We start from the raw sequence: 14,279 nt of genomic DNA, 5'->3' as shown, positions 1-14,279 counted from the left end.
CACATTCACCGCCTTTACACACATCGTCCTTAAAACGGCACTGGTGAGCCCTGTGATTCCCTCCGCAACGCCAACATGGTGCTACTCGATTAGCCCCCCTCAGCGGACTCTGAGTTAAGGGACTCGGGGGCCTGTTCTCTCTCCCCTGAGGAGATTACAGGTAACCTACAAGTCTCCCACTGCAGTGCCTCCTGGTGGCACACCATATGTAATAACCTGTGCCCAGGGGCCCCAGCCAAATATGAAGCCCTTGCCAGTGGGAAGCAGCAGACTCCGTCTAGAAGCCCCCCCAATCCCTAATCCTTTTCATCCTTATACGACCTTAGCACCTGCAGCAGCAGCCCAAGTGTAGGAGTCAAGAACCTTTTAAAAACAAGAGCTATTGAATGGTGAGGAGTGCAGCCTGAAACCCTGTACCACTACACCATCACAGCCTCTCTCCCTACTATTTTCTCCACCAGTCATCATTAGCATCATCAACATCGTCATCATGATGGGGGGAGAGAAGGAAGACTGAGTTAGCCAGAGATAATAATTACTACCTGACAATACATGTTACATTGTAAGGAAGCATCTGAGAATTGATATAAAGAGGCTGGCAGCCCAGGGACTTAAAATATGAAAAGCTTGCCCAGGCTGTGGGAGCTACCCAGCTGGGACCAGCGGAATTTGTTTCAATGAATCAGAGTGGAGGTATGTTAATTGCTGCAATTAATGTGCATTAAAAAAAATGGATTGTCAAAAAAAGTAATGCGTTCATTGCAGAAGTTAATTGTGATTAAATGACAAACCTAGTAATAATTAACCCACAAGAACTGGGGTTTGTTTGCAGGATCCCTTGAAATACCTCTGTTGTATTTGCAGATTTATCCCAGAGATTCAGGCTCAAGTTCTTAAGGATATGAAAGATAATCCACTCTTGATTAGAAAACGTAAAAACATCAGCAAAGAAATCACAGAATATGAAAAGACGCTCTTAACTGTAAAACAAAGTGCTAAAAAGCACGGAAAGGTGAGAATATTTGTGTTCTGTTATATAATTATAAGACCTTTGTTTGGGTAAACAGTTATTGACAATAATATTTAAAAAAACGCTGAATGGGTCAATGAGCTAGGCACTACACTTTCATTGCCAGAACCTGGGTTAGAATCAAACCTGGATTGATGGGAGAAATCCTCCTCTCTCTCGAAGGGTCATCGACCTGAAACGTTAACTCTGTTTCTCTCTTCACAGATGCTGCCTGACCCGCTGAGATTTCCAGTATTTTCTGTTTTTATTTCAGATTCCAGCATCCGCAGTTTTTTGCTTTTGTCCTCCTCTCTCTCTACTGGCTATAAGGACCCTTGGAATGATTTTGAACAGCCTCCTCTCAGTTTCTGGTCAATGTGAATCTATAATATAAAGTTGCTCCTTTGATAATGGTAATAAACCATCAATCACACTCAGAAGAGTACACAAGGATGACTGGTTTGGCAAATGTAAGTGTCACACTGGTGCTTGGGAGAAAGAACCTTTTTAGTTAACTGATAACAGCAGTAACACTAACTAGTTTTGCATCAAATAACAAACTGATTGGGAAGGGGAATGCGATAGGAAGAGGAGCAGACATGATGGAAACATTCTACTGTGGTAATTTTTTTTAACCATGACTCTTCGGAATCTGCCACCCATGAAAAATCCATGATCATACTTAAGAGTCGCTGTTGAGGGGAGAGAGGGAAGGCTTCTTTTCCCACGAGCGGGCCCACTGATATAGAGGGTCGACGCTCGCCCCAGCCCACGTAGCAATTCTCGAAGTTAGCAGACAGAGACGGATGGCAAAGTATAACGATCTTTATTACGAACGTCCGGGAACACCCCTCAGCACAGCCACCTGTGAGTGGAGATGTTCTCCGAACAGCACAATCATACAACTTTCATACATTTCAAAAACCCCTCTGTTCCCGGACAAGACCTCCCTAGATTTCTAATTGGACTACCTTATCAGTGCTACTTCTCCAATTGGACTACCTTATCAGTGCTACTCCGGATTGACAGGTCATGAGCTCTGACTGACAGGCCATGATCTCGTGACCATCTTAGACCGTTCACAGAATGGTATCATTAGGTTGGAATTTGTTATACATTTCCTTTGGTGCCATGAAGTCTATCTCGGGCCTCTTCTCACAGCCTTATCAGCGGTCTGTTTAGGTTCTCTCCTATTGACATTCCATGTTGGAATACTATCTGGTATCCCAACCCATAACAGTACCTTCTGGAGCCTTGGTGCTGGAATGTACAAGGCGTGAGAAGAAAGGCCTTTACCTCCTTATGGGTCAGTGCAGGGACCATCACTTTAACTCTTGTCCCACTGGTATCCCTAATGCCAAATTTTCCTCTTACATATCCCCGTTTTTTGCCCTTGGCTATACGCCAAGCTGGCCATATTTCCCGATAACTATCTCCCTGTAGGCAAGTTCCAGAGAGATTCGTTCACCTGGGTGGCCATCTCCCAAGCTTCGGGACCTCCTGAAACCTTCCCACAGAGTTTTATAAGGTAAGTCCTTCCTGTAGGACTGCTTAAATTTTCATCCCTTATGGCCTTAATCATAGCGCGTGCTCTACCGTGTCGTTTGGCCTGGTTAATTCGTGCGCATGTTAATTCAATCATGACCATCAGAACCAGGCCCTGTATTTACTACAAGTACATGTGATATTATTCTTATTCATGGGTGAATTTGAATATTAAGTCCAATGTCCCACAGCTTTGAGTACCAGGACTGATCAGCCAGCATTGCGTTAGTGTCTCTCTGTAAGTTGTCTATTTCTTCCATCAGCCGGATATACTGTCGTCTTTGATTCTGGATTCCTTGCACCAAACGTAATTTTCCTCATTTAATTCCGGTATCTGTTTGCCTTGCGGTTCCCATACCGCCTCCTCGTAACCCTCTCGGAGGGTATCCGTGATTGTTCCGTGGATGATTTCCGTTGTCTCGGGATGTATGTGATATCCGTCTATGTCTATTTCTCCCTTGGGTCTGAAGCAGAAGTTAGGACTAATGAGGACACAGGGGGTGACTCCTCCCCTGGTCTTAATGGTTAAGTTGGCTGCCCCCGTGCTCACGCACCACTCTCCGTTCCCTTGCGGGGCAGCAATGGTCTCAAGATCGTGTTCAAGAGGAGTGATATTCAACATCCATTTATCTGGTGGAATCCTCAATCATCATTCGTCATTCGTGGCGTACCTCGACATAAAACCACTTGGTTATTTTTATAGCAGTCGGTTATGGCAATGCCTTTGGTACTATTGTTAACTTTAATCGCCCATCTGGCAGGCTGATGGTAACATACCGAGTTTGGTTTCTCACTTCACCAATATTATCGATCTGGTATAAGGGGTCTCCCTTTGTTACATCATACTGTGGTATGGACAACACAAATCCGATCATATTCACCCGCCCAGTAATACATCTGAATTTTGGCATCCATGCGTGACTATTCCTTCGTACCTCGCATGTGTTATTCATTTTTTTATCTAGAGTCCAATTGTTAAGTATGCTGTTCGGGATCCAATCTGGTATGTCTCCATTCTGGAGTTGCTCTAAATTATGTTGTACCTCACTTAATATCCAGGCCCCATACCCGGAGCAAACTATCTCAGCCTGAAATCATTTACTTATATCGTTCCCCATTGCATGGATCAAATTTATTGTCTTGGCATGTTTCTGCAATGTATGGGCCACCTGTAACAGTTCCCCTTCCACGCTATCTCCCAGCCGCGCTTGTAGGGCTTGGTAATCCATGTCCCGCCCCAGTACACCCCTTAAGATTTGCGTCAAGGTATTGACCCTATCGTCTATTGCATACAGGTCTATGGTATTCACTGTTGCAAGGCCCGCAGCGTAACCCGTGCCCAGCATTTCCAGTATATCTCTTTTTGTTCGACCTCGTTCTATCCCCTTTCTGATATTGAATCTCATGGTTGTGGATTCCGGGCCTTCAAGGATTCTCTGAGTCAGATTCTGGGACAGACTTATAGTCCCATTCCCACAGAAGCTAGGAAGGATGATATCCGTGAGGTTTAGGACCACCGTAAGTAGCCGTTGCCGCACCCCAAAATGTATCCTCTTCTTAGATTCCTTTATTACTAGTCCCCCTGTGACTCCCGTCTTTATGGACGGGCATGTGGGAGGGGGATGTGTGGTGGTACTATAAAGAGTTGTAGTTCCCAGAGTGGTTGTTGGAGCAATGGTGGTGGATCTATTCTGGACCCAAATGTCCCAACACCACTGATCTGTACCCACACACGGGAAGGCCGGGCATATTCTCCAACTGGTATCCCCTGGTTGAGGTCTCCCTGAAAATTGGGCAAAGACAGCGTGCACCTTATTTGTGCCCCCTTCCTTTCAGTACAACTTCCCCGTTTCTTCTCTAGCACAAAGCACACTGCGGCCTCGTTTACTACCACTGTTATGCCCTGGTTATTGGTCCACCCCCAATGTCGATTGACATCCATGTTGAGTTGAGTTATGCCCGTTAGTCCGATGCTACAATTTAAATCTACTGTTGTACCGGCTACCACCACTAAGGCTCTCGAATCACAGTTAATGGTTTCAGATGTTCTATAGTATAGGCCTTGGGGTCTGTAGCTTCCTTCGTCGGAGGACGTCCCGGCTCCAAGGAGGAATAGAATCCTGTAAAACACACCGTTTCCGGTGTTCACCGGTTGGTTAAGATCCAAATCGTTTCAACTGGGTCCAGTGCTTCCATCTACCAATACCCCCCATATCTATGCAAGCACATGTATCGCTGATCATGATCACTTGGTGGGGCCCGGTCCATTTTGTCGGAGACATTCCGGGGCCACCACGTTGTCATCTCTCCTCCACACTCCATTTGCCCCCTTTCTTGCTCCGTTCTGTTCCCGCTCTTCTATTTCTTGCAGGGTGGATTCTCCCTGTACCTTGAGTATGTTTATTTCTTCTGTTTGGGTGATACATGAGCCAATCGGGGTTTTACTGGTCATGTCTACTTCAGCTGCCTATCTGGCAGCTTCGTCTGCCCAGGCATTTCCCTGCTGGTGCCTGTCTGTGATTTTCGAGTGCGCTTTAATTTTTATTACTGCAGATTCCTGAGGGAGGAGGGAAGCTTCTACCAATCCCTTGACTATCTCTTCATGCCTAATGGGTCCCCCTCCCGAAGTCACGTATCCCCGCCTCTTCCAAGCAGTCATGTAATCGTGCACCACTCCGAAGGCATACCAACTATCAGTGTATATGTTGACTCTTTTTCCTGCTGCTAGTTTCAATGCCTTGGTAAGGGCTACCAATTCTGCTACCTGAGCCGATAGATTTTCCTCTAGGGCACCCTTTCCCCTGTCTTGCCCATTGCTGTACACGACTGCCCACCCTGTCCGGGGGGTTCCGTTTACATATCGACGGGATCCATCCACATAAAGATCCATATCTGCCCTTTCGAGTGGCGTTTCCCTAATCTGGCTCCCTTCTTCCTCACTTCCCGTGGGGTCACACTGGTGCTCTTTGCCTTCGGTGACTATCCAGCCTGGGGATTATTCCCGCTATCCTTTATTATAGTCAAGGCGCCATTTGGGGGCAAAAGCATTGCTTCCCAATTGGCGCGTCGTGCGTCGGATATCGTCCTTAGCCTCCCAGTGTTAAGCAACTCCACAAGGGTATGCAGTGTATGCAGGATAATTTGCCCGATTATTATGATATGCTCGCTAGCCCTCACGGCCCATGCCGCACAATCAAGGGCTGCGACACATCGAGATAGCCCTGCGGCTACCGCTCCTTGTTTGTGGAGTAATATGTGACAGGTCTCTGTCTATCCCCGTGTTCCTGGGTTACCACTGCATTGTAGTGGGTCTCACTATTGTACATATACAGGTGGAAGAGCCTATTCTGATCCGGCAACCCCAAGGCGGGTGCGCTCATAAGGGCGTGTTTAAGCTGTGTGAATGCCGCCTCTTGGGGGTGGCCCCAGTCTACAGGCTCCTGGGAGGGTTTACCTTCTTTCACTAGATCCTGTATCGGCTGGGCCATTTCTGCATATTCTGGGATAAAGTTCCGGCAATAATTAAATAGCCCCAAAATCTGTCGGACCCCTCTCACTGTCCCTGGTCTAGGCATAGTTTTAATAGCCTCCTTCCTATCGGCGGGCATCTGTCTGTTCCCTTGGGATACCAAATACGTAACCTCCCTTCTTCCGACCTGGGCTTTCCTAGGGTTAGCCTTCAACCCCGAGCGCTGTAAGGCCCCTAGTACTGTAGTTAGGGCCACCAGGTGTTGTGCCTCAGTACCTGAGGCGATAAGAATATCGTCCACGTACTGTAGTACAGTGCTTCCTTCCCCTACATCCAGGGGCTCCAAGATCCCTGACAATGCCCGGTGAAATATTCCCGGGCTGTTGTGAAACCCCTGGGGCACCCTGGTCCATGTATATTGTCTCCCCTTTATAGTGAAGGCAAACTTCTTCCATGACTCCTCCTCTAAAGGTATGGCCCAGAACCCGTTTGCTATGTCAAGTACCGTGAAGATTTTATGTTCTGGGTTCAGGCCGTTGAACACAGTAGAAGGGCTCGCCACAATCGGGTATTCCCTTGGGGTGACTTTGTTCAGGGCGGTATAATCAACGGTGAACCTATAGGTCCCGTCTGGTTTCTTCACAGGCCACACCGGTGAATTAGTGGTGGCTGTTACTGGCTTCGCCACCCCTTGCGCTTCTAACTCTTGGACTATTTGGTGGACTGCTGCATCAGCCTCGGGTTTTAAGGGGTATTGTTTATGGGCCTTATGCTCCGGCCCGGGAATATTGACCGGGTTCATCCGGGCCAGCCCGCAATCTTGTTTGTGCCGTGCCCACAGTGTCGGGTATAGTCGGCAGACACTGCACCACACGCCCTTCGTTTCCCATTCGGGCTGTATTGGGACTATTATTGCCACTCGCTGCTGCGGATGCCCCGGGCAATTGAACTTCTGTTCGGTCTGATGTTTTCCTCCCCATATAATTCGATTACGCTGGGGGTCTATAAGTGCCCCTACTTCCCTCAAAGTGTCTATCCCTAGTATGGTGCCTTCTGGGTTAGGGCAGCACCAGAATTGGGTGGGTATCATTATGCCCTGTATCTCTAGAGGTACTACTTCACTCAATGTTGCTTTTTTAAACCCCCCCTATCCCTTGAATATTGACCGTGGTCTGGGTAAGGGGGAGGTCTAGGTTGGTTATGGATACCGATGCTCCCGTGTCTACTAGCATGTTGCACCGCCGGCCCCCTAACACCGCACTAATGAACATGCGGGAATCTAGCGTTGGCCGTTCCAACCTTCTTTCGGGGGCCGGTAACCCCTAGCGGCCACCACTAGCCAGTTTGAGCAGGTTGAGGAGCTCTTCATTAAAGGGTGGCTCCGGCGGGGCAATGTTTTTTGCTGGAGGATCTCCACCAGTTCCTCACGGGTAATGGGCGTCCCAGTTTGTTTCCCAGTTTGGGGGGTTTGTTTCCCAGGTTGCTGGGGACCCTTTCCTCCCCCCCTCCCGGTGCTCGGCATCTTCTTGCTATGTGTCCCAGTTTATTGCAATTATGGCACCTGGGTCTATACGTCCCATTTCCGGCCTCCTTTCGTGGGCATTCTCTGCTAAAATGTCCGCCCTGATGGCATGTGTAACATGTCAAGGGGGCGGCGCAGAGGTCCCCATCCCCTTCCTTTCCTTCTGTTGCTAGTGCTGCTGCCACCATCTTTGACACTTTCTCCTTCTGCTCGGCCTTTAGCTCCTCTACATTCTGTGCCCACTCTAAGATCTCATCATAGTCATCCCCTATCTTGAATCCTAGTTTAATTATTTTTTGATGCGCCTCCCCCAGCCCATCCTTAAACATTTCTAGGAATGCCTCGTCATCTTTCTCGGGGTCATTAGCACCGGAATGGTCCTTGTACTCGAGCCATTTCCGCTCCCCATACTCGCCTGCAGTTTCGTTTAGCTTCTGGGTTATCTTTAATATTCTGCTCCAGTTAGTTCTTATAGGTCCCCAACATCCATCCATCCCGTGTTTTAGGTCTAGTAACCGCTGTGGCTTGGTCCAGTTCCCTATCGTCATCCAGCCACCATCTTGCACGTATAGGGTAGCCCTCTGCCAATTTACACTACCGGTTTTGGCCTTTACCAAACTGTGTATGTCACCTAAGGTTAAGTTATGCGCATCGAACATTTCCTCAACCTTTTGCCAGAACTCTGTATTTCTGCTATTGGGTTTGGGTGTGGGTAGATCCTTTAATAGTGTCTGTCTCTCATGCGGGGTGAGGGGAACTTCTTGTATAGTGATGTGAGTGGGTTGCTGTCCGTGTGCAGGGGTGGTAGTCGTGCATACGGGAGCTGCCTGTATGTATTCATTATATGCCGGGGCCTCTCTCTGCGTTCCATTATCTGGAGGCTCTCCTACTGGTATTTCCTCCAGGGAGGGGTACATTGGAGCGGTTATTGGGGCTACCTTTGGGTTGGGTATTGCTGGTGCACACTGTAGGGGTTTACCGTTCTCCTTTACGACCCTTTCTAAGGTTGCTATTTTCATGTTTAATCTCTGAATCAGCTCAACATGGGTATCTATTTCCATTACTAGTTCCCGGTAGCAGGTGAGGATAATTGCCTGGGCCATTCTAACCTTGTTTTTGGTCTGACTATCCCACCATTTTTTCTGCCTATCAGGGGTATCCGTGGGCTGCCACCCTCTCCATTTCATTCCTTCCATTAAGGTTGCATATTTGTTACTTAGTAACTTTAATAGAGACCCTTCGGGTCCCTGGTTACACTCTCCCTTCTTCCCTTGTTTAATGGCCTGGTTCCCCATTCCCTCACCAGCTCCATTTGTTCTTTTACTTGCCGAGTTACCCATCTTCTTCGGGCTATGAGGGTCTTGGGTACTCCCTTTAATTCGTGTTAGGTATGCAGGACGTTATTTATATTTATATGTCTTCCCTTGGCGCCATACACTTGTACTGCCATGCTTTGGGTCAATATATCCCGTCACTGCGGGGACGTTTTCTCCATGTCCTCATTCTCTCGTCCCTGCACCGTGCGCTCATACCGCTTTGGGTCAATAGACCTTCCGCTATATCTTCCCTTGCGTCGTACCCTCGCACTGCTGCGCTACCTCCACGCGCGTGTCTTAGGATATAGCTTTGACCGCCTTCCACCCCTAGATCATCCTTGTCCTCCGTCTCCGTCCCTCCGGGACTCAGTACAGATGGTTCTTTTGTACGGATATCCTTCCCTTATGGTTTACAATGCCACAGCTCTAACTTGAAGGTGGTAAATTAAAACATACTCACCCCAACAGCTGGGTCATTGTTCCGTTCGGGAAGTCCGTACCCTGCTCACAGCGCCAAATGTTGAGGGGAGAGAGGGAAGGCTTCTTTTCCCATGAGCGGGCCCACTGATATAGAGGGTCGACGCTCGCCCCAGCCCACGTAGCAATTCTCGAAGTTAGCAGACGGAGACGGATGGCAAAGTAGAACGATCTTTATTACGAACGTCCGGGAACACCCCTCATCACAGCCATCTGTGAGTGGAGATGCTCTCCGAACAGCACAATCATACAACTTTTATACATTTCAAAAACCCCTCTGTTCCCGAACAAGACCTCCCTAGATTTCTAATTGGACTACCTTATCAGTGCTACTTCTCCAATTGGACTACCTTATCAGTGCTACTCCGGATTGACAGGTCATGAGCTCTGACTGACAGGCCATGATCTCGTGACCATCTTAGACCGTTCCCAGAATGGTATCATTAGGTTGGAATTTGTTATACATTTCCTTTGGTGCCATGAAGTCTATTTCGGGCCTCTTCTCACGGCCTTATCAGCGGTCTGTTTAGGTTCTCTCCTATTGACATTCCTTGTTGGAATACTATTTGGTATCCCAACCCATAACAGTACCTTCTGGAGCCTTGGTGCTGAAATGTACAAGGCGTGAGAAGGAAGGCCTCTACCTCCTTATGGGTCAGTGCAGGAACCATCACTTTAACCCTTGCCCCGCTGGTACCCCTAATGCCAAATTTTCCTCTTACAGTCGCCAAACCAAGCCACCAAGAAATCGCCTCAAGTCGAGTTTCTGTTTGCCTGATATGAATCGCACATTCTCTGTCCATGGGGTTGTATTTCACTTACCTTTGTCCAAAGAGCTTAGCTGCAGTTTAGCATGAGCTTAGAAATCCCCAAGTGTACGTAAGGGTACTACTGAAATGTGTCCAGCTAAATTCGCAAAGCTTAGCAGCACAGAGCACTGGTTAGCTTCCTGCTGCTTATTCAGCTCGGACTACCCTACCCTTTAGGGCATTGACTTGCATGGTTGTTGGGAGCAAAGTGGGAAGCATCAAAGTAACCAGTGACAGATCTGCACTTCCTGATCCATGAATATGTAGCCAATACATTCTTTGTACTCGGCATCAACCACGAGGTGATCCTGCATAAACTACTGGCGGTGGAGACGTTGGACTTGAACAGGGCCTTCACGATCGCTCAGTCATGCATGACGATGGATAGAAGCCTAAAGCAGATATCAGTGAAAAATTGAAACTTGGCAAGTACTGTAAATGTGATTGATTCGGCGTTTGGCAGAGCAGCACATGGCAGGGCCTACCCGATTGCGTACGCTAAACCTGTGGCTTCCCAAAGTCCGCCAGCGCGAATGCATCTGATTTCTCCGTGTTGGCATTGTGGGGGAAATCACTGGCACCAGCAGTGCCAATTTAAGCAATATTGTTGCAAAGGCTGTCTGAGAGTGGGGCATCTCCAGTGCAAGTGTCCGCAGATGAGCAAGCGTGCTGCGACACACCACGTGGAGGATGATGGTCAGACTAGCGCGGATCCAGATACGCAATCCGAGATACCAGAGGAAGAAGTGTATGAACTGTACTCGTTCCTAAATAAGAGCAAACCGATAATGATCAACGTGAAATTTAATAGGGTGCCAGTACTGATGGAACTGGACATGGGGGCGAGTCAATCGATAATGAGCTAGAGGGCATTCGATAAGCTGTGGGATACTAAGGCTGTGAGGCCCAGGCTGAGTCCAGTTAATGCCAAGTTGCGCACGTACACCAAAGAACTCATAATAGTGATTGACAATGCCACAATTAAAGTGTCGTATGACGGTGCGGTTCACGAGTTACTGCTATGGATTGTCCCAGGCTATGGCCCAATGCTGTTCGGCAGGAACTGACTTGAAAAAATCAGATGCGACTGGAACGACATCAACGCGATGTCGTCAGAGGAGGGTACATGTGCTCAAGAACTGAGCAAGTTCCCCTTGCTGTTCGAACCAGGCATCGGCAACTTCACGGGAACCAAGGTGAAGATCCACGTGGACTCGGATGCAAGACCCGTCCATCATAAAGCTCGGGCAGTTCCGTATTTGATGAGGGAGAAGGTCAAAATCGAACTAGACAGACTCCAGCGTGAAGGGATCATATCACCGGTTGAATTTAATGAATGGGCCAGCCCTATTGTTCCTGTGCTGAAAAGTGATGGCACAGTCAGAATTTGTGGAGACTACAAGGCTACGATCAACAGGGTTTCGAAACAGGACCAGTACCCGTTACCGAAAGCTGATGACTTGTTTGCAACGCTAGCTAGGGGAAAGTCGTTCACCAAACTGGACTTGACATCGGCCTACATGACACAGGAGCTGGTTGTGACATCGAAGAGACTTACGTGCATTAACACGCATAAGGGACTGTTTATTTATCACAGGTGTCGCTCGGCTGCAGCAATATTTCAGAGGAACATGGAGAGTCTACTGAAGTCCGTTCCCAGAACCGACGTGTTACAAGATGACATCCTGATCACAGGTCGTGACTCCGAAGAACATCTGAACAACCTGTAAGATGTTCTACATCATCTGGACAAAGTGGGACTCAGACTGAAACGCTTGAAGTGCGTCTTCATGGCACCAGAGGTCAAATTCCTGGGGAGGAAAATTGCTGCTGACGACATCAGGTCCACGGACGCGAAAACCAAGGCCATCAAGAATGCACCCAAGCCGCAGAATGTGACGGAGCTGCGTTCGTTCCTGGGTCTACTCAACTACTTTGATAACTTCCTACCTAAATTGAGTACCTTATTAGAACCACTGCACATGCTGCTAAGAAAAGGCGACAACTGGGTGTGGGGTGCGTCTCAAGACAGAGCTTTTGAGAAAGCCACTAATCTGCTTTGCTCTAACAAGCTGCTGGTATATTATGACCCATGTAAACATTTAGTATTGGTCTGTGATGCTTCGTCATATGGAATTGGTTGCGTACTCCAACAAGCTAATGAGTCAGGTAAACTTCAACCAGTTGCGTATACTTCAAAAAGTTTGTCTAAAGCGGAAAGCGCCTACAGCATGGTAGAGAAAGAAGCACTAGCCTGTGTGTATGGGGTTAAAAAGATGCATCAGTACCTGTTTGGTCTTCGGTTTGAACTGGAGACAGATCACAAGCCGCTTATTTTACTGTTCTCCGAAAACAAAGGTATCAATACCAATGCTTCATCCCGCATCCAGAGATGGGCGCTGACATTATCCGCTTATGATTATGTCATTCACCATAGACCTGGCACTGAGAATTGTGCCGATGCTTTGAGCCATCTGCCGTTGCCCACACCGGAGGTGTAAACGCCACAACCGGCGGACTTAGTTATGGATGATTTTGAGAGTGAAGGAACCCTTCTCTCGGCTCAACAAGTTAAGACCTGGACCAGCCAGGACTCGATTTTATCGGTGGTGAAGAGTTGCATCCTCAAAGGTGATTGTTCTGCCATACCCAATGTGCGAGGAGGCCAAACCTTACATTTGTCGCAAGGACGAACTGTCTATTCAGTCGGATTGTATACTGTGGGGCAATCATGTTGTTATGCCCAAGAAAGGGAGAGAGAAATTTGTACGTGAGCTACATAGCACACATCCCGGCATTGTAATGATGAAAGCCATCGCCAAGTCTCATGTATGGTGGCCAGGAATTGACTCTGAGCTGGAATCATGTGTGCATCATTGCAACACTTGCATGTAGCTCAGCAAAGCACCAGCGGAATCGCCGCTGAGTCTGTGGTCGTGGCTGTCTAAATCATGGTCCAGGATCCACATAGACTTTGCAGATCCCTTCCTGGTGAAGATGTTTTTAGTTGTGGTGGATGCATATTCGAAGTGGATAGAGTGTATACTCATGTCATCCAGCATATCCATAGCTACCATTGAGAATCTCAGTGTCATGTTCACAACACATGGTCTGCCTGACATCGTTGTTAGCGACAACGGATCATGCTTCATCAGTCAGGAGTTTCAAGAGTTCATGAAACTCAATGGTATCAAACATGTAAGGTCAGCACCGTTCAAACCTGCATCATGTGGGCAAGCAGAACATGCTGTCCAAATCATAAAGCAGAGTATGAAGCGAATAACCCAAGGGTCACTGCAGACCTGCCTGTCATGCATACTGCTTAATTACAGGACAAGACCACACATGCTTACTAGGGTCTCGCCTGCCGAACTAATAATAAAGAGAGGTCTTAAGACCAAGCTATCTCTTGTACACCCTGACTTGAATAATCATGTTGAATATAGAAGACAAAGTCAGCAAGGGTATCACGACCGCACAGCTGTGTCACGCGATATTTCTGTAAATGACCCTGTATATGTTCTGAATTATGGTCAGGGACTCAAGTGGATCACTGGTACTGTTATCGCCAAGGAGGGCAACAGAGTATTTATTGTCAAGCTCAAAAATGGGCAAACATGCAGGAAACATATGGATCAGACAAAGCTGCAGCACACAGACGAACTGGAACAGTTGGAGGAAGAGACAATCGACGACCAACCAACCTACCCCCAGTCATCAGAGGACTCAGTGGTCATCAGTGACTCGAGACTTTCAGTCAATGACATGTTCAATGAAAATGGACTTTCAATTCCTGACATGGCCATTGCCACTCCCACCAGGTCAGCCACCCAGCCACCAGTCACAACAGATTCCGAACACTCACCCAAGGCTGGAGTTGAACTGAGACGGTCAACCCGGGAGCGTAAAACAGCGGACCGTCTCAATTTGTAAAAGACTGTTAATATCTCAGAGGGGGGTATTGTCATATATGTACTTTTGGGATCACTAGCCACTAGATAGTGTCATTGTTGGAGGCCATTGGGCTGCACGCATGTGTGTGCAGCCCAAATATAAAAGGCCAGCCATTTTGTATATTAGTCATGTTGGGCCTTAATAAAGCAGAGCCAAGGTTATACCTCTTGGAGTTAAA

General features: G+C 47.8%; 1 protein-coding gene across 1 annotated transcript in view; it reads left to right on the top strand.

Annotated features, from left to right (window-relative positions):
- The window catches only part of LOC139262054 (cyclin-dependent kinase-like 2), a 231,934-nt gene that overhangs the window by 65,419 nt on the left and 152,236 nt on the right, over positions 1 to 14,279 (top strand). The window contains exon 7 of the mRNA XM_070877214.1: positions 865 to 1,012. Within this exon, the coding sequence (XP_070733315.1) occupies positions 865 to 1,012 (148 nt within the window). The remainder of the gene's footprint in view (positions 1 to 864; positions 1,013 to 14,279) is intronic.

This window comes from Pristiophorus japonicus, chromosome 4, assembly GCF_044704955.1.
Source record: "Pristiophorus japonicus isolate sPriJap1 chromosome 4, sPriJap1.hap1, whole genome shotgun sequence".
Taxonomy (NCBI): domain Eukaryota; kingdom Metazoa; phylum Chordata; class Chondrichthyes; family Pristiophoridae; genus Pristiophorus; species Pristiophorus japonicus.
The sequence above is the reverse complement of the archived record's forward strand: the minus strand, read 5'-3'. Positions and strand labels throughout refer to the sequence as shown.